The sequence below is a fragment of the Zophobas morio genome, unplaced genomic scaffold (genome assembly GCF_036711695.1).
Source record: "Zophobas morio isolate AGI-343-1 ecotype UQ-CSIRO unplaced genomic scaffold, CSIRO_AGI_Zmor_V1 ptg000014l, whole genome shotgun sequence".
Taxonomy (NCBI): Eukaryota; Metazoa; Arthropoda; class Insecta; order Coleoptera; family Tenebrionidae; genus Zophobas; species Zophobas morio.
Window position 1 is genome coordinate 21,451,041 of NW_026972119.1, and position 27,933 is coordinate 21,478,973.

General features: G+C 28.8%; 1 protein-coding gene across 16 annotated transcripts in view; it reads left to right on the forward strand.

The window, feature by feature from the left end:
- Positions 1 to 27,933, forward strand: part of Phcl-1 (pH-sensitive chloride channel 1) — a 310,192-nt gene that overhangs the window by 266,028 nt on the left and 16,231 nt on the right. For 10 of the 16 annotated variants that reach the window (XM_064055571.1, XM_064055572.1, XM_064055573.1 and 7 more), the window contains 2 exons: positions 5,545 to 5,759; positions 17,616 to 17,666. In XM_064055571.1, coding sequence (XP_063911641.1) covers positions 5,545 to 5,759; positions 17,616 to 17,666 — 266 coding nt within the window. The remainder of the gene's footprint in view (positions 1 to 5,544; positions 5,760 to 17,615; positions 17,667 to 27,933) is intronic. The other 6 variants (XM_064055575.1, XM_064055581.1, XM_064055582.1 and 3 more) reach the window with 1 other exon arrangement.

A 27,933-nucleotide genomic window follows, 5' to 3' on the forward strand; every position in this document is an offset into this window, starting at 1 on the left:
TTTTCAAAAATCTCCTTTTTTCAGTGACTTTTTTGACCACTTTCTGAGATTTCGAGATATTTAAGCAAATTGTATTCTCAAATAGAAATATCAGTTCTTAATCCTAATTAGAGATGTACCGACTACAGTCGGCCGACTGTTTATAAATGCAACAGAGAGTGTTTTTTTTTCTATTTCTCTGACTACCTTAAAATCTTGTTTTATTTTAATAAAAGGAATAACTGAAGTTTCTTTTTTTTTCCAAAAAATGTGTAAAATTTTTTTGGATAATTTTAACATTTAATTTTTTGTAGTAACTCAGTACAAAAATAAAGAATAACACAATTTAGGGCAGTTTATACAATACTTAACCAATTTTAACCACTTTTTTGGAAAATTTTTGGAAATTTTGAATTCGCTCTGCGTGTTTATTGGACCATATATCGTGACGGCGATTTCAGAATCGTAACTAGCGGAAGATTATCTACACTTTGACACCAATTTACGGTCGATTAAACTAATTTTAACCGGTTTTGACAAAGCCGACTAGTCGGCCGACTGCAGTCGGTACATCTCTAATCCTAATCCATTGGCACTTTATGTTTTTGAAATTATCAAAATGTATTTTCCAGAATTTTTGGAGGATTTTTTGGCCACTTTTCAAAATTTTTCATTTTTTAATGATTTTTTTTCAAGATATTGTTTTTCTGATCAGCTCGTCTAAACGTATTTTCCAGAAATTTTTGAGGATTTTTTAGACAACTTTTAAAAAATATCAATTTTTCAATGAATTTTGTAAACGTGAGCATTGAAATTTTATATTTTTTAAATCATCTCGTCAGAATATATTTTTCAGAATTTTTGAAGGATTTTATGGTAACTTGTCAAAAATATCAATTTTTTCGATGAAATTTTTGATCGTTTTCGAAATTTCGATGTATTTTTGATCTGCGATTATGTTTTTCGGATTAGTCGTCGAAATGTATTTCCCAAGATTTTTTGAGGATTTTTTGGTAACTTTTCGAAAATATCAGTTTTTCAATAAATTTTTTGATCTTTTTCTAGATTATTTTTCGAAAATCTTAGTTAAGGACTATTAAGACTTTGTTTTTTGAACCAACTCATTGAGTCAGAATCTTTTTAGGATGTTTAGGTAACTTTTCAAAAGTCTAGTTTTTTCAGTGAATTTTTTTGGCCACTATCCGAGATTTTCAAATATTTAAGACAGTTTCTTAGTCCGGGACCACGGACACTATGTTTTTTTCGGATTAGGTCATGGAAATGTATTTTCCAGAATTTTTGAAAGATTTTGTGGTAACTTTCTAAAAAATGTTCATTTTTCAATAGATTTTTTACGAGATATTGAGATACATACATAAAAAAAAATATGTCAAATTAATTTTTCAAAAATGTTGGTGACTTTATGTTTTTCGAATTAGCTCATCGAAATCTATATTCCAGAATGTTTAAAGAATTTTTGACCAACTTTTCAAAAATCCCGCTTTTTCAATGAGTTTTTTACAGTGTTCCAAGACTTCGAGATGCATATAGACAATTTTACTTTCAAATCAAATTTTTTGAAATTCTGAATACAGAATTGTTGACAGCTCGTCGAAATGTGTTTTCCAGAAATTTTTGTAGATTTTTTGGGCAACTTTGGAAAAATATATATTTTTCAATGAATTTTTTGACCGTTTTCCGAAATTTGTAAATGTTTAAAAAATGTTATTTTCGAATAGAATTTTTCGAAAATCTCGATCCGCAATGAGGTTTTTTAAGCAACCTTTCAAAAGTACCAATTTTTCAAGGATTATAGTTTTATTGTTTTTCAAGATGTTCAGGTATTTCAAAAAATTAATTTTCAAATTGAATTTTTCGAAATTTTTGGTCCAGAACAATTGACACTTTATGTTTTTTTAATCAGTTCGTCAAAATGTATTTTCCAGAATTTTTAAAGACTTTTTTGGCAATTTTTCAAAAATGTCGATTTTTTAATTAATTTTTTGACAATTTTCCGAAATTTCGGGACATAAAAATATAAATATTTCACTTTCAAATCAAACTTTTCGAAAATCTTGATCGTTAAATATGCTTTTCAAATCATCTCGTAGCATTTTATTTTTTTTTTTTTTAAGTAATAACAATAAAGCGTCTAGCTATCTATCTATCTATTTCCTGGAATTGTTTGAGGGTTATATTTAAAAAAAGCCATTTTCAAATCGAATTTTTTGAAAATCTTGGTCCGTAAATATTAACACTATGTTTTTCTAATCAGCTCTTCGAAAAGTATTTCAAAGAAATTTTTAAGGATTTTTAGACAATTTTTGAAAAACATCAATTTTTCACTGAATTTTTTAATGTTTTGAAATTGCAGGATATTTAAGAAATTTCATGTTCAAATCGAATTTTTGGAAAATCTTGTTCGGGGAGCATTGACACTTCATATTTTTTAAATCATCTCGTCGAAATATATTTTTCAGAATATTGAACTTTTCCAAAATATCACTTGTTCAATGAAATTTTTGACAGTTTGTCGAAATTTTGATTTATTTAAAGGATTTCACATTCAAACCTAATTTTTCTAAAACCTTGATCCGGATTAACTTTATATTTTTTTGAAATCAGTTCGTCGAGATTTATATCCTAGAAGTTTTTGAAAATTTTGAGCAACTTTTCAAATAACTATCTCGCTATTTCAAAGAATTTTTTGATCTTTTCCAAGATTATTTTTCGAAAATTTTAAGTGAGGACTGTTAACACTTTGTTTTACGAAACAGCTCCTTAAGATCTGTATCATAGAATTTTTTGAAGATTTTCAAGCAACTTTTCAAAAATTTCGTTTTTTCAGTGAATTTTTTGACCACTTTCCGAAATTGCGAGATATTTAAGACAGTTCTATATTTAAATGGAATTTTTCGAAATTCTTCACAGCAGTCGTTGACATTTTAGGTTTCTCGAATCAACTCATCAAAATCAGCTATATCCCAGAATTTTTGAGGATTTTTAGCAACTTTTAAAAAACAACATTTTCAAACCGAATTTTTCGAAATTCTTGGTCCGGGACCATTGATATTTTTTCAATCGAGTCATCGAAAAAATTTCCCAGAATTTTTTAAATATTTTAAAGCATAATTTCAAAAACATCAATTTTTCATTGCATTTTTTCTAGATTTCGTGTTAGTTAAAAATTTCAATTCCAAACATAATGTTTCGAAAATCTTGATCCGGGATTATCAACATTTTATGTTTTTTGAATCAGCTGGTCTAAAAGTATATTCAAGAATTTTTACAAAATTTTTATATAACTTATGGAATTATTTTTCGTTTTTTGAGATTTCGAGATATTTAAAAAATTCTATTTTCAAACCGAATTTTTCGAAAATCTCGATCCGCCACTACAAACACGTTGGGTTTTTCGAATCAACTCGTTGACATCAATATCCCTAAATTCTTTGAAGATGTTTAGACAATTTTCCAAAATCCTCAATTTTTCATTGTTTATTAATTTTTTAACCGTTTTTCGAGATTTATCAAATTTCATTTTCAAACCTATTTTTCGAAAATCTTGGTCCAGAACTGTTTTTGGAATCAGCAGGATTTTTTGACAACTATTCAAAAATCTTGCTTATCAATAAATTTTTTGACCGTTTTCCGAGATTTCAAGATATTTAAGAAAATTTCATTTTCAAACCAAATTTTTCGAATTTAGTCGTTGACCATTGACAGTTTATGTTTTTCAAATTATCTCGTCCAAACATGTCCCATTTAATTTTTTAAGATTTTTTTTTTGGGCAACTTTTCAAAAGCTTCAATTTTTAAATACATTTTTGACAGTTTTTCGAGATTTCGAGAAATTTAGAAACTTTCAATTTTAAACCTAATTTTTCCAAGTTCTTAGCCGGGGTATTTTTCAAAAATCACTCACTCTTTCAATGAATAGTTTGACCGTTTTCCGATATTTTGATATAAGTATGTATTTAAAGTAGTTTAATTTTAAAACAGAATTTTTCAAAAATCTTAGTCCGAGATAATTAACAATTTATATTTTTCGAGTCAACACGTCTAGATGTATATCCCAGAATTGTTTGAGGACTTTTAGGTAACGTTTCTTTGAGCTTTCCATATATTTATTTAAGTTCTTCCTAAGTGCACTGATCACATTCAAACCTAAATAAAAAAAATTTTGTTCAATGTCTCTTTTTAACCATAGTTCATAGTGCAAATAATACTTAATAATATTTAGTGTTGGAACTTCGCTTTTTGAGTTTTTGTTTAAAGATCATAGGTTCAATACAATAAATTACTGTTAATATTTACGCAAATACTGGCCAAGAAACTATGCCCGTAGAAGCAGCCCTTGAACTCGTAATTTTATCTATTAATATTCACTTTACTTGGCAACATAATTGCAACCTTTATTAAACCGAAATTCAAATTTTCCCACCAAAAAATGAGTCAGAAGCCCCACCATATCACTACTACTGTTTTTGAAAAACCAATACATTTATAGGAAATGCTAACAAATTGTATCTTTGTAAATCACAGCAACTGAAAAATTTTATGTTTGGAATATATTTTTGGAAAAAATTAGAAATACACAGTGTACAAAATTGTCCCAAACTTATTGACTTTGAGTAACATAGAGGGTCGGATTAGACAAGAAGGATATCGCGAAATTTCTTGCAGGGCCGACTTTTGTCTAAGATGACAAAAAATAACATATACAGAGTGAGTCACTGAACTAGTCGTTATCTCATCAATTATTGGCGTGTTCGAAATTTCACCTTTTTCAAACAGAACACCCTGTATTTTATTACTGCTTTTAATTCTTTCTTTCTGTGTGTAAGCTCAAACTATGACCTTAAGATTTGAAAATACTGTTTTATTTTTCTAATAATAGTTAATGAGATATTGAAAATTCAGTGAGCCACCCTATATATTTTCCACATTTCACATTTTTTATATATCCGGCCCGACCCTAGTAAAACATGAGCGACTTCTTATTAAAAAGCAAACAGTGACAATATTTTCATATACAGTATGGCTCTAAATTCCCATGCCAGTATTCAACGTACAATTTTTTCTTCGTAGCAATGTGCGTAAAATAATAAAAAAAAGTAAAAGTCTCCGAAATAGAAATTTGTGGAAATTATGAGGTGTTTTACCACAACTCATCGAAAACAAATAAACAAACTGTACAGTGTACAACTGTACACTTCCTTGACCAAATCAATACTCTTATTTGCTTCAGGGCAAATCACCTTCTTTTTTGACATAAAATCAACCGAATAAACTTTATTAATTGACAACCACGTTATCGTGGTATTTGGATTAAATATTTACACTTCATAATTAACGCAAAAGTAGAACATGCGGCTCTGCTTGGTCAGTTTGAAACTAACTCAAAAAAACTTTGAAATGTTTCCCATTTGACCAACAAAAAAAAAAAATTATGAATTTGTCGCTCGCAGGGAATTTCGGGCCAGCTGTATACTGTTTCGGCGTGCCTCACGGCGCCGTTTTCGGTCCTCTCTTGTTCTCCAATTGACTTGTGGTGTGTTTCAGGTGTGACAACAATGCTCAACTTTTTCACAACCTCAAACGCATTCCGTTCAACGTTGCCGGTGGTATCAAACCTGACTGCCATGAATGTGTGGGATGGTGTGTGCATGTGTTTCATTTACGCGTCCTTATTAGAATTCGTATGTGTGAATTACGTAGGAAGAAAGCGGCCGCTTCACAACGTCGTCTACCGGCCAGGGGAAAATCCCGTGATACAGGTCAGTAGCACCACCTTACTAGAGCTGCTGAGAAGTAAACGTGACCGTAACCAAATTTGAAGAGAAATCGTTTCAGATGTCATGTTTTGTTTAGTTTCGTTTTCGTTCTCTTATTGTATAATTTTGTATGTTTCTGAAATTTATGTACAGAACATCATAAGTGTGGAATAAATATTTCTTTGGGAATACGAGCGACGATAGTGCATATAAGTTGGAAATTTGTAAAACGGCATTAGGGTTTTATCACTTTTTGTGTCAGTTTGTGTGACAGTGTTTGTTTAATACACTCATATTCTTGCAATTTTCTACATTCTACTTTCTTCTCTTCTATTCTGCATGTATAATTAGAAAGTGCATGCTTGTTATTTCAATATACCTAAAAATTCTATGATGTAACAACACACGAGTAGACAACATTGCACGACTAACCGTTGTTTTAATTCAACTAAACGTCGACGAATTATTAACTTGTTTATTAAGCAAATTGTTTAGCAGAGAAAGGCCCGATTCATGCCAAAAATAGAGGGAGAGAAGCTTTATTAAACATTATACTAACACGCACGAATCAGATTACTGCCTACAATAGAAATTGTATACACCACGTGACACATATAAAATAACCACACAATGTAGCATTCAGTGCTCTTTCTTAATTAACTCTGTCTCCGAAACTAAAACTAAATGTATGCTTTCAGGAATATTGCATAACCAAATAAAGGCGAATTTGCTGAAAAGCTAACATTCGAGTTAATCCATTTTCGCGCGTCCACTCACCCACTCCACAAATTTTATTTGTTCGAACAAGAAAAACAAGCCGGCAGACGTCCACTTTAGAATATGAAAGAAGTTTATTTTGTCGAGTGGTTATCTTAGTTAAATAATTAAACTAGTTATTAACACAATGTGAAATCAATTTCGATATCTAGTGAACTATCTAATACGAAATGCACTTATTGTGATGGGGGTTCTGGACAACTTTGACCTCATTTGACCCCAAAAAGTTGTCTGATCCCGAGCATGCGCAAAACACAGTGAGCCAGACGGGGTCAACTGAGGTCAAAGCGGCCTAGAAGCCCCATTACATAACTACTCTCCTTGCTTGTAGCAATCGGTGTTGGATTTAAAATTGGGGTCAACCTTTAATATAGTCTAGCAGCATTACCAATATCGATTCAGTATAAATGAAAAAAACGAGTAAACAAATACAAATTTCTCCTAATGGGAATGTTTCTAGTGGAGAAAATATGTAATTATGGGAACGGGAAAAACTGAGATAATAGAATTTTTATGACATAGCATGATTTTTCATCATCTATTAACGATAAACCGTACCTTGAGTTTCGGAAGAAATTAATAACTCTGTATTTAAAAACAGAAGTTAGGGAAGGATTTGACAAATTTCATTCTCATTATAACTGTTGTTTTATAGCACACAACTTGTCATTAAACTCAGCTTTCGTACCAGTACCAAATTTGAGACACCTAGTATACATTATTGATAAAGCTCAGATTTCCCACATTTTTCTTTTCCATCAAAAATGAAACAAATGAATATTTAAAACCATACGATGTTCTCGTCATTTCTTGATTGTTCAGATTTTCGTATCGTTTTACTAAAACAACACATTTTTCGTTCAAGACTGCGCAGTTAAATTAAGCTTTTCTGTCCAACAAAAAGTCTCAAAGCTTCCAAAATAAAAACTAAAAAAATCAAGAGATATTCTCCATTTTGGAATGAGTTCTAAAAAAAATTGTACGACTTCTTTGGCACTCATAGTGAAAAAAGAGATAATGTCACCGTCTGCAACTTTTATCGTTAACTTTTCGGTACAAGATTAATAATAAATGATAATAAAAACTTTGCGGCTAGATAAGTTCTATATTTTCAATCACACAAAAACAAAATCCCAAGCTTTTTGTAGAGCTTTCCCTAGTAAACAATTTAACCTAATTACTTTTTTAAACGGTTTATTTTTGTTGGTTTGTCAGGGTTACCAACGAAAATAAGTTACATGAATCGTGTGCTTTAATTAAAGTTTTGTGACGAATTTTTTTTTTAATTCTGTAATAAAATTTTTAATTCAATGAAAAAGTGAAATTTATAAATTGTGAAAGGATATTTCGAAAGTATATTTAATCATTTTTTAACAGATTGTTGAAAGCTTCATTTAAGTTCAAAATTGAAAGTTCCAAAATATTAAACAAACCAAATCAATTTTACACAAAGTGCAATTTCAAATCAGAAAGTTCTGAATATATTTTCCAATTTAAGTTACCACTCACAGTACAAGATTAAATCAAATATAATGATAGATAATTTAGAGAATTTATTAATTAAATTTAAAATTTGGAGAAATTAAGTTTCCCAAAATGCCACCGAATATCCAAAAAATCACTAAAATTTGTAACATTTAAAATAATAATTTTAGTGTTAAAATTTTCGCAAATTCCATAATTAGAACTTAGAATTGTCTCAAAAACCAAATTTATTTGCAAAAGTGAAAATTTTACATAAAAAAACAAAAACCAAAATCTGAATTTCTCGGAATTAAAAGAACGTCAAATTTAAAAAAGTGATTCTGAAGAAAAAATTGTAAGCGTATTTAAATCCAAAAAGTGGATGTTTTGTCCATATTCAAGTACGTATTTTTGTAGATTCTCATTTTAAACATTTCTAAATTCTACGTTTCACAAAATATGAAAATATGTATATGTACATTATTCTAGAAATATTTATGAACATTAAATGACGTATTTATAAAATACACAAAGTATATGACACTGCAAACCCAAAAAGTCAGTAAAGTTGGAAACTTTTTAAACTTTGCTAAGATAAGACTGACAATATTAAGAGTAGTCATTGGAATGAGGAGAGGGTGGGTGGGCGGGCTACTGCTTTTTCATAAAATTAGAAAATGGTCAAGTTAGTTCCAGCCTCCTCCTTTCTCCCTTTCACTGATGTATTTTATTTAGTATAAAATGAGAATTGAATTCTATTTTGACAAGTGACAGAATCTAAGATTTAAAACAAACGCCTTCGAAAATGGCGTTCAACAAATTAAAGTAAATGACTGAACAATATTAAGAGTAATCACTGAAATGAAGAGGGGGTGGGTGGGCGGGGCTATTGCTTTTTATAAAAAACTCTGTAAAAAAGTAAAACTTAGCCCCACCCACCCACCCGTTCTCCCATTTTTTCTTCTGAAATAAGAAAAAAATCTTATAGCAAATAGTATAAGAAAAAATTACGATTATCGTTTTTTTTAAGAATTTATAATTTTTACACTTTGAGAAACCTAGAAACAAAAAATTTTAAACTGACAATTACAAAAGAAGAAAAGAAGGACTTAAGCATTATAGTGCTTACTCATAAAATTTTTTAACTTTGTTTAAGAAAAAATTTAAAAGTAAATATATGAATAGGGATAAAACATTAAATAAAACTTTTCTTAAATTTGACGTATATTTTAATTATAAAAATTTTTGATATTCAGTATAACGTTAAAAAGGTACTAAATCGGGAAAAGCAAAAATCCCATTCTCAACTTGTCGGCATAAAAAATACGTCAAATAAAAAAAAATACGTCAACTTCAGGAAAAAATGTGTAAGAAAAGTTAAAATCAGAAATTTTGTCCAAAATTCCAAAATTAAAGATTATAGGTGTCTCAGACTCAAAATTAATTTACAAAAATGAAAATTCTACATTTTACAAAATTACCATACATGAAATATGAAATGATGAAATTCAAAAATCGCAACCTGAATTTCTAGGAATTAAAAATATGTCAAATTTAAAAAAAGTAGTTCTGAGGAAAACAATTAAGTATAAGCGAATTTTAAACCAGAAATTAAATGTTTTGTCCATGTTCAAAGACTTTATTTTGGCAGATCTGAACTCACAGTTTGCTAAAATGGTCAAATTCTAGTTTTTCTTATTCTCTAGATTTTAATTTTAAATTTTTTTTTAAACTGTTATGATATTTAAGAAAATATATATAGATTTATTATTCTCATTTCTAGATTTAAAAAAAAAATACATTATTCTAGAAATAATTTATAAAAATTAAATACGGTATTTATAAAACAGACAAAGTATATAACACTGAAAACCCAAAAAATCGGTAAAGTTGGAACCTTTTACACTAATATAAAAAAATGTAAACTTTTGAAGTACAATCTTATCATTGTACACACATTTTTCAGTATGGTCTACACAATAATAGTGCTAAAATTTTCATTTTCAAGATTAGAGTTTTCTCAGACTCAAAATTAATTTACAAAAAAGAATTTTTTAGCGCTTATAAAGATAAGACTGATTTTGGCAACTGATATACCCTCAAAAAAATAGATGGGGGGTGGGCGGGGCTTGTACTTTCTGAGATACGACTGTTTTTGGCAAATGACATACCCTCTAAGAAAATAAAGGGCGGGTGGGTGGGGCTAGCGCTTGTAAAAATAAGACTGATTTTGGCAGATGATATACCTTTAAAAAGGAGAGGGGCGGGTGGGCGGGGCTTCTACTTCCTAAGATACGACTGATTTTCGCAAATGACCTACCTTCTAAAGGGGGGATGGGTGGGGCTAGTACTTGTAAAGATAAGACTGATTTTGGCAAATGATATAACTTTTAAAAAATACAGGGGCGGATGGGCGGGGCTCGTACTTCCTAAGATACGACTGATTTTCGCAAATGACATACCCTCTAAGAAAATAAAGGGCGGGTGGGTGAGGTTAACACTTGTAAAAATAACATGGACGGGGCTAGTACTTACAAATAAAAACTCTTACATTTTTAAATCTTAGATTCTACCGTTTCTCAAAATAGAATTCAATCCATATTTTACAATAAATAAAAATGTCATTGAAATAGAAAAAAAGATGTGGGGCTGGGTCTAGCTTTTCTGCAGAGTCTTACAAGCAAGCAGTAGCGCTGCTCACCCACACCTTCTTGATTCTAGTGAATACTTTTGATACTGTTCAGTCATATCTTAGCAAATAGTAGCCCCGCCCACCCGCCCTCGGTTTTCTTGGATGATATATCATCTGCCAAAATCAGTCTTATCTTACCAAGTACTAGCCCCGCCCACCCACCCTCTCTTTTCTTAGAGAATATATCATTTGCCAAAGTCACTCTTATCTTATCAGGTACTAGACCCGCCCACCCACCCTCTCTTTTTTTCTAAAAGGTATGTCAATTACCAAAATCGGTCTTATTTTGCAGGTAATTTTTTACATTTTACAAAATTACCATACATAAAAAGGGAAAATCAAAAATGACAACCTTAAAAAATACGTCAAATTTAAAAAAGTAGTTCTGAGAAAAAAAATGTTATAAGCGAATTTAAAACCAGAAATTAGATGTTTTATCCCTATACTTAGACTTTGTTATCTGAAATCTGAGCTTTCAATTTGCTGAAATGATCATATTCTCCTGTTCCTCATTTTTTAAATATTAATTAATTTTTTCCTTAAAAAAAAGTTACATAATTTTCAAAATAAACGCTATGCTACTTAAGCCCTTTTTTTCTTAATTTTAGAATTTCCATTTTAACAATTTTAAATTTCTAGTTTCTAGGTTTCTTGGAGTGAAAAAATACAAAACTACTAAAAAGAAATTTAAAAATTAAATGCCGTTTTTTATAAAATAGAATACACTTATTACTGAATATTTAAAAAAAACAATGAAGTTATCAACATTTAAAATCGGTAAAGTTTGAAACATTTTAAATCTTATAAAAAATGTCAATTTTTGCAGACCAAAAATCTTACTATTTCAGTATGGACCACATCGGAATAAATGTTAAAAATAATCACAAATTCCAAAATTATAAATTAGAGGTGTCCCAGAATCAAAATTTATTTACAAAAAAGATTTTTTTTAGCACTTGTAAAAATAAGACTGACTTTGGCAAATGATATATCTTTGAAAAAATAGAAGGGCGGGTGGGCGGGGCTTCTACTTCCTAACATACGACTGATTTTCGCAACATTTTTAAACTTCACTTGCAAGGTAATGTTACAAAATTAGCGAAATTAATAGTTCTGAGGAAAAAAATTATAAGCGAATTTAAAACCAGAAATTAAATATTTTATCCCTATTCATAAACTTTGTTTTATTAAAACAAAAATGAAACTGAAAAACTATTATTTCTTATTCAGAAATTCTATTTTTTTTAATCTGTCCCTTTTTTGAGGATGAGAAAAAAAATAAATTTGGAAATTTGGACATTTAGGTCCAGTAATCATTTAAAGCTTTTAAAAAAAGCTAAAGATGTTCTCCTTCTAAATACCAAAACTTAGAATGCTCTAAAATGATCAACTCTAGTCTTCAGTATTTCCTAGATTTTAAATAAAAAATTTCTCAAAGGGAAGTTTAGGAAATTTTAAAAATAGACACTTGGGGAGTTAAATTCTAGTCTAGAGTTCATAGTGAAGATTATTTTAAAAAATCAAGTCTTTTGATAAGAACTAAATTTTTTTGACTGATCAACTTCCAATTCAACATCTAATATTTGAGAATTATATTCTAAAAAAATATGTACTTTTGAAAAATTTAAGGTGGATTTCCTGTCTAAAAAAAAAAACAAGTCGTTAACTTAGATTGAAGTAATATACAAGAAAAATCAAAATCTAATTTTCTTCATTTTATATTATCTTTGTTAAAAATAATTTCTCAAGTGTTATATTGGAGGAAAGTAAACAAAAATGAAACTGAAAAACTATATTATTTCTTGTTCAGAAATTCTAGTTTTTTTAATCTGCCCCTTTTTTGAGAATGAGAAAAAAAATAAATTTGGAAATTTAGACATTTAGATCCAGTAATAGTGATTTAATCATTTAAAGCTTTTAAAAAAAGCTGAAGATATCCTCCTTCTAGATACCAAAACTTAGAATGTTCTAAAATGATCAAACTCTAGTCTTCAGTATTTCCTAGATTTTAAATAAAAAAATTTCTCGAAGGAAAGTTTAGGAAATTTTAAAAATAGACACTTGGGGAGTTAAATTCTAGTATAGAGTTCATAGTGAAGATTATTTTAAAAAATCAAGTTTTTTGATAAGAACTAAATTTTTTTGACTGATCAACTTCCAATTCAACATCTAACATTTGAGATCTACAATCTAAAAAAATATGTGCTTTTGAAAAATTTAAGGTGGATTTCCTGTCTAAAAAAAAAAAAAACGTTAACTTAGCTTGGAGTAATATACAAGAAAAATCAAAATCTAATTTTCTTCATTTTATATTATCTTTGTTAAAAATAATTTCTCAAGTGTTATATTGGAGGAAAGTAAACAAAAATGAAACTGAAAAACTATACTATTTCTTGTTCAGAAATTCTAGTTTTTTTAATCTGCCCCTTTTTTGAGAATGAGAAAAAAAATAAATTTGGAAATTTAGACATTTAGATCCAGTAATAGTGATTTAATCACTTAAAGCTTTTAAAAAAAGCTAAAGATATCCTCTTTCTAAATACCAGAACGTAGAATGTTCTAAAATGATCAACTCTAGTCTTCAGTATTTCCTAGATTTTAAATAAAAAATTTCTCAAAGGGGAGTTTAGGAAATTTTAAAAATAGACACTTGGGGAGTTAAATTCTAGTCTAGAGTTCATAGTGAAGATTATTTTAAAAAATCAAGTCTTTTGATAAGAACTAAATTTTTTTTGACTGATCAACTTCCAATTCAACATCTAATTTGAGATCTATAATCTAAAAAAATATGTGCTTTTGAAAAATTTAAAAATTTAAGGTGGATTTCCTGTCTAAAAAAAAACAAATCGTTAACTTAGCTTGGAGTAATATACAAGAAAAATGAAAATCTAGTTTTCTTCATTTTATTATCTTTGTTAAAATTAGTTTCCCAAGTGTTCCATTGGAGGAAATTAAAACAAAAATGAAACTGAAAAACTGTATTATTTCTTGTTCAGAAATTCTAGTTTTTTTAATCTGCCCTTTTTTTGAGAATGAGAAAAAAAAATTTGGAAATTTAAACATTTAGATCCAGTAATAGTGACTTAATCATTTAAAGCTTTTAAAAAAAGCTAAAGATATCCTCCTTCTAAATACCAAAACTTAGAATGTTCTAAAATGATCAAACTTTGGTCTTCGGTATTTCCTAGATTTTAAATAAAAAAAATTCTCGAAGGGAAGTTTAGGAAATTTTAAAAATAGACACTTGGGGAGTTAAATTCTAGTTCATAGTGAAGATTATTTTAAAAAATCAAGTTTTTTGATAAGAACTAAATTTTTTTGACTGATCAACTTCCAATTCAACATCTAATATTTGAGATCTATAATCTAAAAAAATTGGTCTAAAGAGTTTAGACAGTACTTCCCTCGCTGTCGGAAACTTGACGACTGCATGCCTATTGTGTTTTTTTTCTCATTACATTTTTGTAGTGGGAATTTAAAAAAAAATTGCGATGACGTCATCAACATTTTTGCAAGGACACGTATATCAGTTGGGATAGATGTAGTGTAATACTAAGAATAAAATTATTATATTCTCAAATTTTCGGGAAAATGAATTGGGTCGTTTGAATATTGATTTGTAATAATCAATAAAATAACGAAACAATTTACTCACGTATACCTACGTATCAGAGGCAACTAAAAATCGTGTATGTATAAACATTGTTAATTTAAGATGACAGGCGTAACAGCATACGTGAGAGCCAAACACAGAAACTGTAAACAAAACGACCGTCGGTTTTATTGCTTCGACTTCCGCTTATTATATAAAACATTGGGTTTTATTTTAATTCTTGACGGTGAAATTCACAATTGGTTGATTATAAACATGTCTATTTCGCATTCGCGGAACCAAGTGACCGCATAAAACAAATGCAGATCTGTAACGTTAAAGTCGATGTAAATAAGCGTGCTACCCTTATGTTTCAACCGAGTTTTTCCTTTAACAAATTTTGTGTCTACCAAATTGGGTTGGTTGGGGTGTAATACTAATAATAAGTGTTGCCTTTAATTTAATCAATAAAATAAATTGACTTCATTAAGTTTTTTGAACCACCTCTTAAGAAAATCTAAAAAATATGAATGGAATGATAAATCACAAGTACAAACTCGTCATATTTTTTGCATTTTAGATAGGATTTATTCAGCAAAATTTAAGGGTGACGTCATCAATTTTTTTAGGAGGGATGAACAAATACATTTTGAACAAAAGTTTACCATGCTTATAATAACTTTAAAATATTCCCAAGATTTCAAAGCATTCGGTTTTGTAATTCCTGATTAAATCGATAAAATAAATTCACGCCTTCATTAATTTTTTTCAGTCACCCTGCATATGCAAATCCAAAAATATGAATGGAATGATAAATCACAAGTACAGACTCATCATATTTTGTACATTTTAGATGCGATTTATTCGGAAAACTTTTGAGCTGACGTCATCAGTTTTTTGTAGAAGATAACCAAATATATTTTGACTAAAAATTTATTATGCTCTTTATAACCTTAAAACATCTGCAAGATTTCAAAGCATTCGGTTTTGTAGTTCCTGATTAAATCAATAAAATAAATTTACGCATTCATTAATTTTTTTGAGTCACTCTGTATATGCAAATCCAAAAAATATGAATGGAGTGATAAATGACAAGTACAGGCTCATCATATTTTGTACATTTTAGATATGATTTATTCGGCAAACTTTCGAGCTGACGTCATCAAGTTTTTGGAGGGGATAAGCAAATATATTTTGACTAAACATTTATTATGCTCTTTATGACCTTAAAACATCTGCAAGATTTCAGAGCATTCGGTTTTGTAGTTCCTGATTAAATCAATAAAATATATTTACGCATTCATTAATTTTTTTGAGTCACCCTGTATACGCAAATCCAAAAAATATTAATGGAGTGATAGTTCACAAGTACAGACTCATCATATTTTGTACATTTTAGATATGATTTATTCCACAAACTTTTGAGCTGACGTCATCAAGTTTTTGGAGGGGATAAGCAAATATTTTTTGACTAAAGATTTATGATGCTCTTTATAGCCTTAAAACATCTGCAACATTTCAAAGCATTCTGGTTAGCAGATTAAAAATTAAATTTCAAAATGTTGTTTTATAATTTTGATTTTTTTTCCAAAAATCTGGACGTTTCGGGTGAAAAGTCGATTCAGAGTTGTAAACTACATGTGTAGGACTATGTTATTTTATACAATTGAAAACCCATTTACTATGTACAATTTTGAAGTGACGTCATCGCTTTAGTGGTGGGGATGATTCGACAAATTTTGGTTAGCGTTTTACCATCTACATGATATTCTTAATATAAGTACAAAATTTCACAACAATCGGTCGAGTACTTTCGGAGATTATCTGTCTAATAAAAATCCGTGACAACAGACGGACAGACGGACAGACGGACAGACGGACAGACGGACGGACGGACAGACGGACAGACGGACAGACGGACAGACAGACGGAAATGGGAGACCTATTTCTTCGTCTTCTAGGGGTCATGAAAGATCGAGAAAACGTAAAAGTAGAGAGTCGGCCGACGGACTCGATTACAATACTTCCTTTGCTTACGCTCGGGAAGTAAAAATACGTCAAATCAAAAAAATGTGAACGAAGCTTCGTTTTTTTATACGTAAGTGTGTACTGTTGAATGCGAATTAGTACAAAATCGACATGATCCAATCACCATTAAGTCCAACTGGACACTTTCACCCAAAAACAAAGAAGGATCTCTTATTTCGTGTTTTCGATGTGTGTGCTTTGTTCGCTCTTACGCAGTTAACCATAATTCGCCCATTAGCCATCTTACTCCTTGTCCCACTTTCTTTCTCCATAAATCTTCTGTTTTCCCCTTGCCTAATTGAATTTTAATTGATTTACTGCTGTACTTTTTTCGTCACTATTGTCCACCTTCCCAAATCGTTTGATTGTAACTTTTTTATTATTAATGTTACACCGAAAAGTTATTACCAAAAGTTGTAGATAATTCTATTGTGTCAAACTAAAAATTGTCGTGATTGTATCTGATTTTGAGGATTTATGCAACACACATTTCACCCTAAATCACCCTGGATCATGCAGTGTATCGTTAACAAAACATTAAATATTGTCTGCAGCAATTACGTTAATCGAAAGTTCGCTTAATGATTTTCTGACAGCACACGTATCGCCCTAATAAACACGATAATTTGCATGTCGTAATGTAAATGTTATAAATTGGTTGAACTATATCCGCGAATAAATAAACGGCCCCGAATCTCCAGAGTAGAATTAATTAATGTTGGTTGAAGTTCTCGCTGTTCAATTTTCTCGCAAAATCTTTTATGTTCCGAAACCGTTTTAAAAGTTTACAAATTAGTCTTTAAGCAAATTCGCCAAGAGGAAGTTGTTTACGGAAAGTCCACTTGAGTTATAAATCCGGTAGTGCCTTAATCAGAATCCTATGTATTTTAAGTTTGCTGTGCTTGTGGCAAGACAACCTCTTGGGGATCCGGAGCTTGTCCTGCCACCACTCAGGTTTAGGCGAGAGAAGAAACTAGAACATCAGCATAGGAGTTGTTACCCCTGTCATACATTTTTTAGGTATATTCGTATCGAGACACGTAACTAGACTTTCCTTCACTTTGTTTGGTGTTGTTGTGCAAGGCAATACTTAACAGCGTGCAGGAACTAAGGAAAGACACAGTAACACTGTTCCTATTGTATATGCAAGAAATAAAACGACTAGTAGCTACAATTAACACGAATTGGCGTCTAATCGAGCATGATGTTTCTAAACTTCTTTTTTGATTATTGAGGGCGAAATGGCCCACGCTTTTACCAGTGGCTCCTCATAAGATTGTACGTTGTTTGGTCTGTCATGTTGCAGCGACTGCCCGCTGTTCTCAGCAGGATAGGCATTATTCTGGCCAGTCCCTTGGTAAGCCTAGGATACTTTAGCTAAAATACCCCCAGCCTATATCACTGTGCACTTGCGACAGACCCGCCCCCCGCATGCGCATGCGGTATGTTCATGCGCATGAGCAGAAAGACCGGAAAAAGCTATATATGTGTCCTAATTCTACAGCGCTTATAGGAACTCCAGATAATCTGTACTACAGGCCTCTCTCTCTCTTATCTCTCTCTCTCTATCTCTTTTCATGTATTCATCTATCGAACACTAATTGCGGTTTTAAACACGATTTTCTCATCACTGACGCTTTGCAGCGACTGTTTCCTGCTCGTGGAGCCGGCGCGGAGACGGTGCACGAGTCTGGAACAGAACAAATCGAAAATTAATCCGATTGGGACGATTTTTTTGATTTGTTGGTGCGCATCACTAATTGGCGTTATTAACAATGCAGTAACAGTTTATTCCGATCTTTCACACTTCTTCAGTGCTGGGAGTTATGGTACGCGATTTACGGCGCGGGGAAAAGGAAAGCTGATTTTTGAAGTTTTGTGAGTTTTGAAAAATTTTGGTTTTATTATTACTGGGAGAAGTGAGTTTTGAAAAACTACCAAACAACAAAGTAAACAATTAAGTTGGAAATTACTAAGCAAAATTAAATACAGTCATACTAGCTGGCATCAGAGCTTAAAATGATTTTTTATAAACGGTTTTCGACAAAATCCGAAAAAGTTATAGTGTTTTGCAAACAAACTCTCTCCACATTTATAATTTTAAATCAGTTGTTTACATTTTCCTTTTATTTTTATTTAAAACTAATTTAATGTCCACCAGCCCTAATTTAACAAAATTGGGGCTTCCGAAAACTTTGTAAAATTTCTCGGGTCTAAAAGAATATTCAATAGCTAATTTAGCTAGGAGGCTCGAAGTCTAGTTTCCTTCACCTTTTATATTTTGATTTAAAGCGTTTCCCAAAGGAAAAGTTTAGGGAAATTTGAAATTTTGTCATACTGATCACTGTGAAAATTGATTAAAAAAATCCAGATTTTGTGATCAATCAGCAATTTACTTGTTTTGGAAAATTTAAAGTGTATGTTGTCTCCAAAAAATACGTATATGATGATCAAAATCTAGTTGTCCCCACTTTAATTTTTGATCAAAATAATTTCTTAATGATTCCCTCAGAGGAATTTAAAAACAGAAGTAATGCTGAAAAACTATTTAACTTCTTGTTCAGAAACTCTGGATTTTTATAATAAGCCCATTTTTTTTGGCAATGAGAAAAAAATTAAAATAAATTTCGGCAATTACATCCAGTAACCCTAACTTAATCATTTAAGTCTCTTGAAAAATTTAAAGAGATCCTCATAGTGACTGCCAGAACTTAAGAGTGTTCTAAAATAATCACATTCTAGTCTTCCTTATTTCCTAGTTTTTCATTTAAAAATTTTCTCATAGGAAAGTTTACAAAATTTTAAAAGTAGACACTTGGAGAACTTAGACTACCTAATTTTTTTGGCCGTTTAGCTTTCAGCTAATTTTTGAAGGCTGTATTTTAAACAAATTGTGCTGTTCAAAAAATCGAGGTGTTTTTACTAGCTTAAAAAAATTAAAACGTGAACGTACCAGGAAAATCAAGCTCTATGTTTGATCAAAAAATTTCAAGTTTTCCCTTGAGGAAATTTAAAACAGAAATGAAACTGGTTAACTATATTATTTATTGTTCAGAAAATCAGACTTTTGACAAGGAAAGCTTAGGCAACTTTAAAAAGTTGAGGGAGTTCAATTCTGATTTTGTCATTAGATTTTTTTGTTGATCAGCTTTGAGTTTAGTTTTTAATATTGAAGGGTTCCATTAAAAATATGTGCTTTTGAAAAATTTTAAGTGTTTTTCTTGTCTAAAAAAATCAAATCGTTAACTTAGCTTGTAATAATTTACTGGGATCATCAAGATCTAGTTTTCTTCATTTTCTAATCTTTGATAAAAATAATTTCTCAAATGTTCTATTGGGAGATTTTAAAACAGAAATTGGACTAGAAAATTATTCTATTTCTTGTTTAAGAAAATCAGGCTTTTCTAAAAAAAAGTTTAGACTATTTTAAAAGTAGACATTTGGGGAGCTCAATTTTAGTATAGGTACTCTTGATTGTAAAGTTTATTTTAGAAAATCTAGTTTTGTGATTAGAATTTTTTTTATTGACTGATCAGCTTTCAGTTTAGTATTCCACTTTTAAAATCTGTATTAAAAAATAAGTGTTTTTGAAAAATTTTAAGTCTTTTCCTTGTGAAATAAAAAATCAAATCATTAACTTAGCGTGGAGTAATTTACTAGGAAGATCAAGATCTAGTTTTCATTTTATAAGTTTTGTTAAAAATAAATTCTTAAATGTCTGATTGGGGGATTTTACAACAGAAATTAGACTAGAAAACTATTTGATTTCTTATTCAAAAAAATCAGACTTTCCTAAAACAAACGTTTAGGCTATTTTAAAAGTAGAATTTTGGAGGAGCTCAATTCTAGTATACTCTTCATAGGGAAGATTATTTTATAAAATCTAATTTTGCGATCAGATTTTTTTTTGACTGTTGAGCTTTCAGTATAATATTGAATATTTGAAAGCTGTATTACAAAATAAATGTTTTTGAAAAATTTAGCGTTTTTCTTGTTTAAAAACATCAGATCGGCAAGTCATTATGGAGTAATTTATTAGGAAGATCAAGATCTAATTTTATTCATTTTCTAGTTTTTGATTAAAATAATTTCTCAAATGTTCCACTCGGGGAATTTAAATCAGAAATTAGACTAGAAAATTATTTTATTTCTTGTTCAAAAAAATCAAGCTTTTCTAAAAAGAAAGTTTAGACTATTCTACAAATAGACATTTGATGGAGCTCAATTCTAGTATACTCTTCATTGTGAAGATTATTATAGAAAATCTAGTTGATTAGATCGATCAATTTTTTTTTTTTGACTGATCAGGTATCAGTACAGTATTGAAAATTTAAAAGTTGTATTAAAAAATATATGTTTTTGAAAAATGTTGCGTTTTTCTTGTTTAAAAACATCAGATCGGCAAGTCATTATGGAGTAATTTATTGGAAAGAACAAGATCTAATTTTCTTCATTTTCTAGTTTTTGATTAAAATGATTTCTCAAATCTTCCACTTGGGGAATTTAAGTCAGAAATTAGACTAGAAAATTATTTTATTTCTTGTTCAAAAAAATTAAGCTTTTCTAAAAAGAAAGTTTAGACTATTCTACAAATAGACATTTGGTGGAGCTCAGTTCTAGTATACTCTTCATTGTGAAGATTATTATAGAAAATCTAGTTGATCAGGTCGATCAGATTTTTTTTGACTGATCAGCTTTCAGTACAGTATTGAAAATTTAAAAGCTGTATTAAAAAATAAATGTTTTTGAAAAATTTAGCGTTTTTCTTGTTTAAAAACATCAGATCGGCAAGTCATTATGAAGTATTTTATTAGGAAGATCAAGATCAAATTTTCTTCATTTTCTAGTTTTTGATTAAAATAATTTCTTAAATGTTCCACTCGGGGACTTTAAGTCAGAAATTAGACTAGAAAATTATTTTATTTCTTGTTCAAAAAAATCAAGCTTTTCTAAAAAGAAAGTTTAGACTATTCTACAAATAGACATTTGGTGGAGCTCAGTTCTAGTATACTCTTCATTGTGAAGATTATTATAGAAAATCTATTTGATCAGATCGATCAGATTTTTTTTTGACTGATCAGGTTTCAGTACAGTATTGAAAATTTAAAAGCTGTATTAAAAAATAAATGTTTTTGAAAAATTTTGCGTTTTGCTTGTTTAAAAATATCAGATCAGCAAGTCATTATGAAGTAATTTATTAGGAAGATCAAGATCTAATTTTCTTCGTTTTCTAGTTTTTGATTAAAATAATTTCTCAAATGTTCCACTCGGGGACTTTAAGTCAGAAATTAGACTAGAAAATTATTTTATTTCTTGTTCAAAAAATCAAGCTTTTCTAAAAAGAAAGTTTAGATTATTCTAAAAATAGACATTTGGTGGAGCTCAATTCTAGTATACTCTTCATTGTGAAGATTATTATAGAAAATCTAGTTGATCAGGTCGATCGGATTTTTTTTTGACTGATCAGCTTTCAGTACAGTATTGAAGATTTAAAAGCTGTGTTAAAAAATAAATGTTTTTGAAAAATTTTGCGTTTTTCTTGTTTAAAAACATCAGATCGGCAAGTCATTATGGAGTAATTTATTGGAAAGATCAAGATCTAATTTTCTTCATTTTCTAGTTTTTGATTAAAATAATTTCTCAAATGTTCCACTCGGGGAATTTAAGTCAGAAATTAGACTAGAAAATTATTTTATTTCTTGTTCAAAAAAATCAAGCTTTTCTAAAAAGAAAGTTTAGACTATTCTACAAATAGACATTTGATGGAGCTCAATTCTAGTATACTCTTCATTGTGAAGATTATTATAGAAAATCTAGTTGATCAGGTCGATCAGATTCTTTTTGACTGATCAGCTTTCAGTACAGTATTGAAAATTTAAAAGCTGTATTAAAAAATAAATGTTTTTGAAAAATTTAGCATTTTTCTTGTTTAAAAACATCAGATCGGCGAGTCATTATGGAGTAGTTTATTAGGAAGATCAAGATCTAATTTTATTCATTTTCTAGTTTTTGATTAAAATAATTTCTCAAATGTTCCACTCGGGGACTTTAAGTCAGAAATTAGACTGGAAAATTATTTTATTTCTTGTTCAAAAAAATCAAGCTTTTCTAAAACGAAAGTTTAGACTATTCTAAAAATAGACATTTGGTGGAGCTCAATTCTAGTATACTCTTCATTGTGAAGATTATTATAGAAAATCTAGTTGATCAGATCGATCAGATTTTTTTTTGACTGATCAGGTTTCAGTACAGTATTGAAAATTTAAAAGCTGTATTAAAAAATAAATGTTTTTGAAAAATTTTGCGTTTTTCTTGTTTAAAAACATCAGATCGGCAAGTCATTATGAAGTATTTTATTAGGAAGATCAAGATGTAATTTTATTCATTTTCTAGTTTTAGACTAAAATAATTTCTCAAATGTTCCACTCGGGGACTTTAAATCAGAAATTAGACTAGAAAATTATTTTATTTCTTTTTCAAAAAAATCAAGCTTTTCTAAAAAGAAAGTTTAGACTATTCTACAAATAGACATTTGTTGGAGCTCAATTCTAGTATACTCTTCATTGTGAAGATTATTATAGAAAATCTAGTTTTATCAGATTTTTTTTATTGACTGATCAGCTTTCAATATAGTTTTTAATATTAAAAAGCTGTATTAGAAAATAAGTGTTTTTGAAAAATTCAAAGTGTTTTCCTTGTCAAATAAAAAATCAAATCGTTAACTTAGCGTAGAGTAATTTACTAGAAATATCAAGATCTAGGTTAATTTTATAATTTAAAAAAAAAATGGATATTCAAATGTTTCATTGGGAAACAGAAATTAGACTAGAAAACTATTTTATTTCTTGTTCAAGAAAATCAGGCTTTTTAAAAACAGTTTAAGCTTTTTTAAAAGTAGACATTTGAGAGGCTCAATTCTAGTATACTTTTCATAGTGAAGATTATTTTAGAAAATCTAGTTTTGTGATCAAAAATATTTTCTTTGACTGATGAGCATTCAGTTTAGTATTCAAAATTTAAAAGTTTTGTAAAAAAATAAATGTTTTTGAAAAATTTGAAGTGTTTCCCTTGGCCAAAAAAAAATGAAATGGTTAACTTAGCATGGAGTAATTTACTAGGAAGATCAAAATCTAGTTTTCTGCATTTTATAATTTTTGATAAACGTAATTTCTTAAATTTTCCATTGGAGGATTTTAAAACAGAAAATAAACTGGAAAATTATATTATTTCTTGTACAAGAAAATCAGGCATTTTAAAAAACAGTTTAAGCTTTTTTAAAAGTAGACATTTGAGAGGCTCAATTCTAGTATACTTTTCATAGTGAAGATTATTTTAGAAAATTTAGTTTTGTGATCAAAATATTTTCTATGACTGATGAGCTTTCAGTTTAGTATTCAATTTTTAAAAGCTTTATTAAACAATAAATCTTTTTGAAAAATTTGAAGTGTTTCTCTTGACCAAAAAAAATTAAATGGTTAACTTAGCGTGGAGTATTTACTAAGAAAATCAAAACCGAGTTTTCTTCAAGTAATAATTAATTTATAAAAATAATTTCTCAAATGTTCCACAGGGAGATTTTAAAACATAAATTAAGCTGGAAAACCCTTTTATTTCTTGTTCAAGAAAATGAGTCTTTTAAAAGGAAAGTTTAGGCTATTTTAAAATTAGATATTTGGGGAACCAAATTCTAGCATTTTAGAAAATCTACTTTCTGATAAGAATTTTTTTTTTGCTTGAGCAGTTTAATATCAAATTTAAAGTCTATATTAGAAAATAAGTGTTTTTAAAAAATTTAAAGTGTTTTTCTTCTCTAAATAAAATCACATCGTTAACTCCAGCTGGAGTAATTTACTAGGGAGGTAAAGATCTAGTTTTCTTGATTTTATAAGTTTCAACAAAATGTGAACGTTAAAAATTATTTCTCAAAAGGACCATTGAAGGAATTTAAAAAAGATAAAGATAAATTTCGGCATTTACATGTAGTAATCATCAAAGTCTTGTTTTCTAGATTTTTCTAAAAAGAAAGTTTAGACTATTCTACAAATAGACATTTGGTGGAGCTCAGTTCTAGTATACTCTTCATTGTGAAGATTATTATAGAAAATCTAGTTGATCAGGTCGATCAGATTTTTTTTGACTGATCAGCTTTCAGTACAGTATTGAAAATTTAAAAGCTGTATTAAAAAATAAATGTTTTTGAAAAATTTAGCGTTTTTCTTGTTTAAAAACATCAGATCGGCAAGTCATTATGAAGTATTTTATTAGGAAGATCAAGATCAAATTTTCTTCATTTTCTAGTTTTTGATTAAAATAATTTCTTAAATGTTCCACTCGGGGACTTTAAGTCAGAAATTAGACTAGAAAATTATTTTATTTCTTGTTCAAAAAAATCAAGCTTTTCTAAAAAGAAAGTTTAGACTATTCTACAAATAGACATTTGGTGGAGCTCAGTTCTAGTATACTCTTCATTGTGAAGATTATTATAGAAAATCTATTTGATCAGATCGATCAGATTTTTTTTTGACTGATCAGGTTTCAGTACAGTATTGAAAATTTAAAAGCTGTATTAAAAAATAAATGTTTTTGAAAAATTTTGCGTTTTGCTTGTTTAAAAATATCAGATCAGCAAGTCATTATGAAGTAATTTATTAGGAAGATCAAGATCTAATTTTCTTCGTTTTCTAGTTTTTGATTAAAATAATTTCTCAAATGTTCCACTCGGGGACTTTAAGTCAGAAATTAGACTAGAAAATTATTTTATTTCTTGTTCAAAAAATCAAGCTTTTCTAAAAAGAAAGTTTAGATTATTCTAAAAATAGACATTTGGTGGAGCTCAATTCTAGTATACTCTTCATTGTGAAGATTATTATAGAAAATCTAGTTGATCAGGTCGATCGGATTTTTTTTTGACTGATCAGCTTTCAGTACAGTATTGAAGATTTAAAAGCTGTGTTAAAAAATAAATGTTTTTGAAAAATTTTGCGTTTTTCTTGTTTAAAAACATCAGATCGGCAAGTCATTATGGAGTAATTTATTGGAAAGATCAAGATCTAATTTTCTTCATTTTCTAGTTTTTGATTAAAATAATTTCTCAAATGTTCCACTCGGGGAATTTAAGTCAGAAATTAGACTAGAAAATTATTTTATTTCTTGTTCAAAAAAATCAAGCTTTTCTAAAAAGAAAGTTTAGACTATTCTACAAATAGACATTTGATGGAGCTCAATTCTAGTATACTCTTCATTGTGAAGATTATTATAGAAAATCTAGTTGATCAGGTCGATCAGATTCTTTTTGACTGATCAGCTTTCAGTACAGTATTGAAAATTTAAAAGCTGTATTAAAAAATAAATGTTTTTGAAAAATTTAGCATTTTTCTTGTTTAAAAACATCAGATCGGCGAGTCATTATGGAGTAGTTTATTAGGAAGATCAAGATCTAATTTTATTCATTTTCTAGTTTTTGATTAAAATAATTTCTCAAATGTTCCACTCGGGGACTTTAAGTCAGAAATTAGACTGGAAAATTATTTTATTTCTTGTTCAAAAAAATCAAGCTTTTCTAAAACGAAAGTTTAGACTATTCTAAAAATAGACATTTGGTGGAGCTCAATTCTAGTATACTCTTCATTGTGAAGATTATTATAGAAAATCTAGTTGATCAGATCGATCAGATTTTTTTTTGACTGATCAGGTTTCAGTACAGTATTGAAAATTTAAAAGCTGTATTAAAAAATAAATGTTTTTGAAAAATTTTGCGTTTTTCTTGTTTAAAAACATCAGATCGGCAAGTCATTATGAAGTATTTTATTAGGAAGATCAAGATGTAATTTTATTCATTTTCTAGTTTTAGACTAAAATAATTTCTCAAATGTTCCACTCGGGGACTTTAAATCAGAAATTAGACTAGAAAATTATTTTATTTCTTTTTCAAAAAAATCAAGCTTTTCTAAAAAGAAAGTTTAGACTATTCTACAAATAGACATTTGTTGGAGCTCAATTCTAGTATACTCTTCATTGTGAAGATTATTATAGAAAATCTAGTTTTATCAGATTTTTTTTATTGACTGATCAGCTTTCAATACAGTTTTTAATATTAAAAAGCTGTATTAGAAAATAAGTGTTTTTGAAAAATTCAAAGTGTTTTCCTTGTCAAATAAAAAATCAAATCGTTAACTTAGCGTAGAGTAATTTACTAGAAATATCAAGATCTAGGTTAATTTTATAATTTAAAAAAAAAATGGATATTCAAATGTTTCATTGGGAAACAGAAATTAGACTAGAAAACTATTTTATTTCTTGTTCAAGAAAATCAGGCTTTTTAAAAACAGTTTAAGCTTTTTTAAAAGTAGACATTTGAGAGGCTCAATTCTAGTATACTTTTCATAGTGAAGATTATTTTAGAAAATCTAGTTTTGTGATCAAAAATATTTTCTTTGACTGATGAGCATTCAGTTTAGTATTCAAAATTTAAAAGTTTTGTAAAAAAATAAATGTTTTTGAAAAATTTGAAGTGTTTCCCTTGGCCAAAAAAAAATGAAATGGTTAACTTAGCATGGAGTAATTTACTAGGAAGATCAAAATCTAGTTTTCTGCATTTTATAATTTTTGATAAACGTAATTTCTTAAATTTTCCATTGGAGGATTTTAAAACAGAAAATAAACTGGAAAATTATATTATTTCTTGTACAAGAAAATCAGGCATTTTAAAAAACAGTTTAAGCTTTTTTAAAAGTAGACATTTGAGAGGCTCAATTCTAGTATACTTTTCATAGTGAAGATTATTTTAGAAAATTTAGTTTTGTGATCAAAATATTTTCTATGACTGATGAGCTTTCAGTTTAGTATTCAATTTTTAAAAGCTTTATTAAACAATAAATCTTTTTGAAAAATTTGAAGTGTTTCTCTTGACCAAAAAAAATTAAATGGTTAACTTAGCGTGGAGTATTTACTAAGAAAATCAAAACCGAGTTTTCTTCAAGTAATAATTAATTTATAAAAATAATTTCTCAAATGTTCCACAGGGAGATTTTAAAACATAAATTAAGCTGGAAAACCCTTTTATTTCTTGTTCAAGAAAATGAGTCTTTTAAAAGGAAAGTTTAGGCTATTTTAAAATTAGATATTTGGGGAACCAAATTCTAGCATTTTAGAAAATCTACTTTCTGATAAGAATTTTTTTTTTGCTTGAGCAGTTTAATATCAAATTTAAAGTCTATATTAGAAAATAAGTGTTTTTAAAAAATTTAAAGTGTTTTTCTTCTCTAAATAAAATCACATCGTTAACTCCAGCTGGAGTAATTTACTAGGGAGGTAAAGATCTAGTTTTCTTGATTTTATAAGTTTCAACAAAATGTGAACGTTAAAAATTATTTCTCAAAAGGACCATTGAAGGAATTTAAAAAAGATAAAGATAAATTTCGGCATTTACATGTAGTAATCATCAAAGTCTTGTTTTCTAGATTTTTATTTTAGAATTTTCTCAAAGGATAGTCTAGGAACTTGTACGCTTGGGAAGCTAAATTATAATATACTCTTCTTAATGAAAATTATTCTAGAAAATCTAATTTTCTTATCAGAACTAAATTTTTTTGGCTAATTTATTTAGCAGTCAATATTTGAAGGCT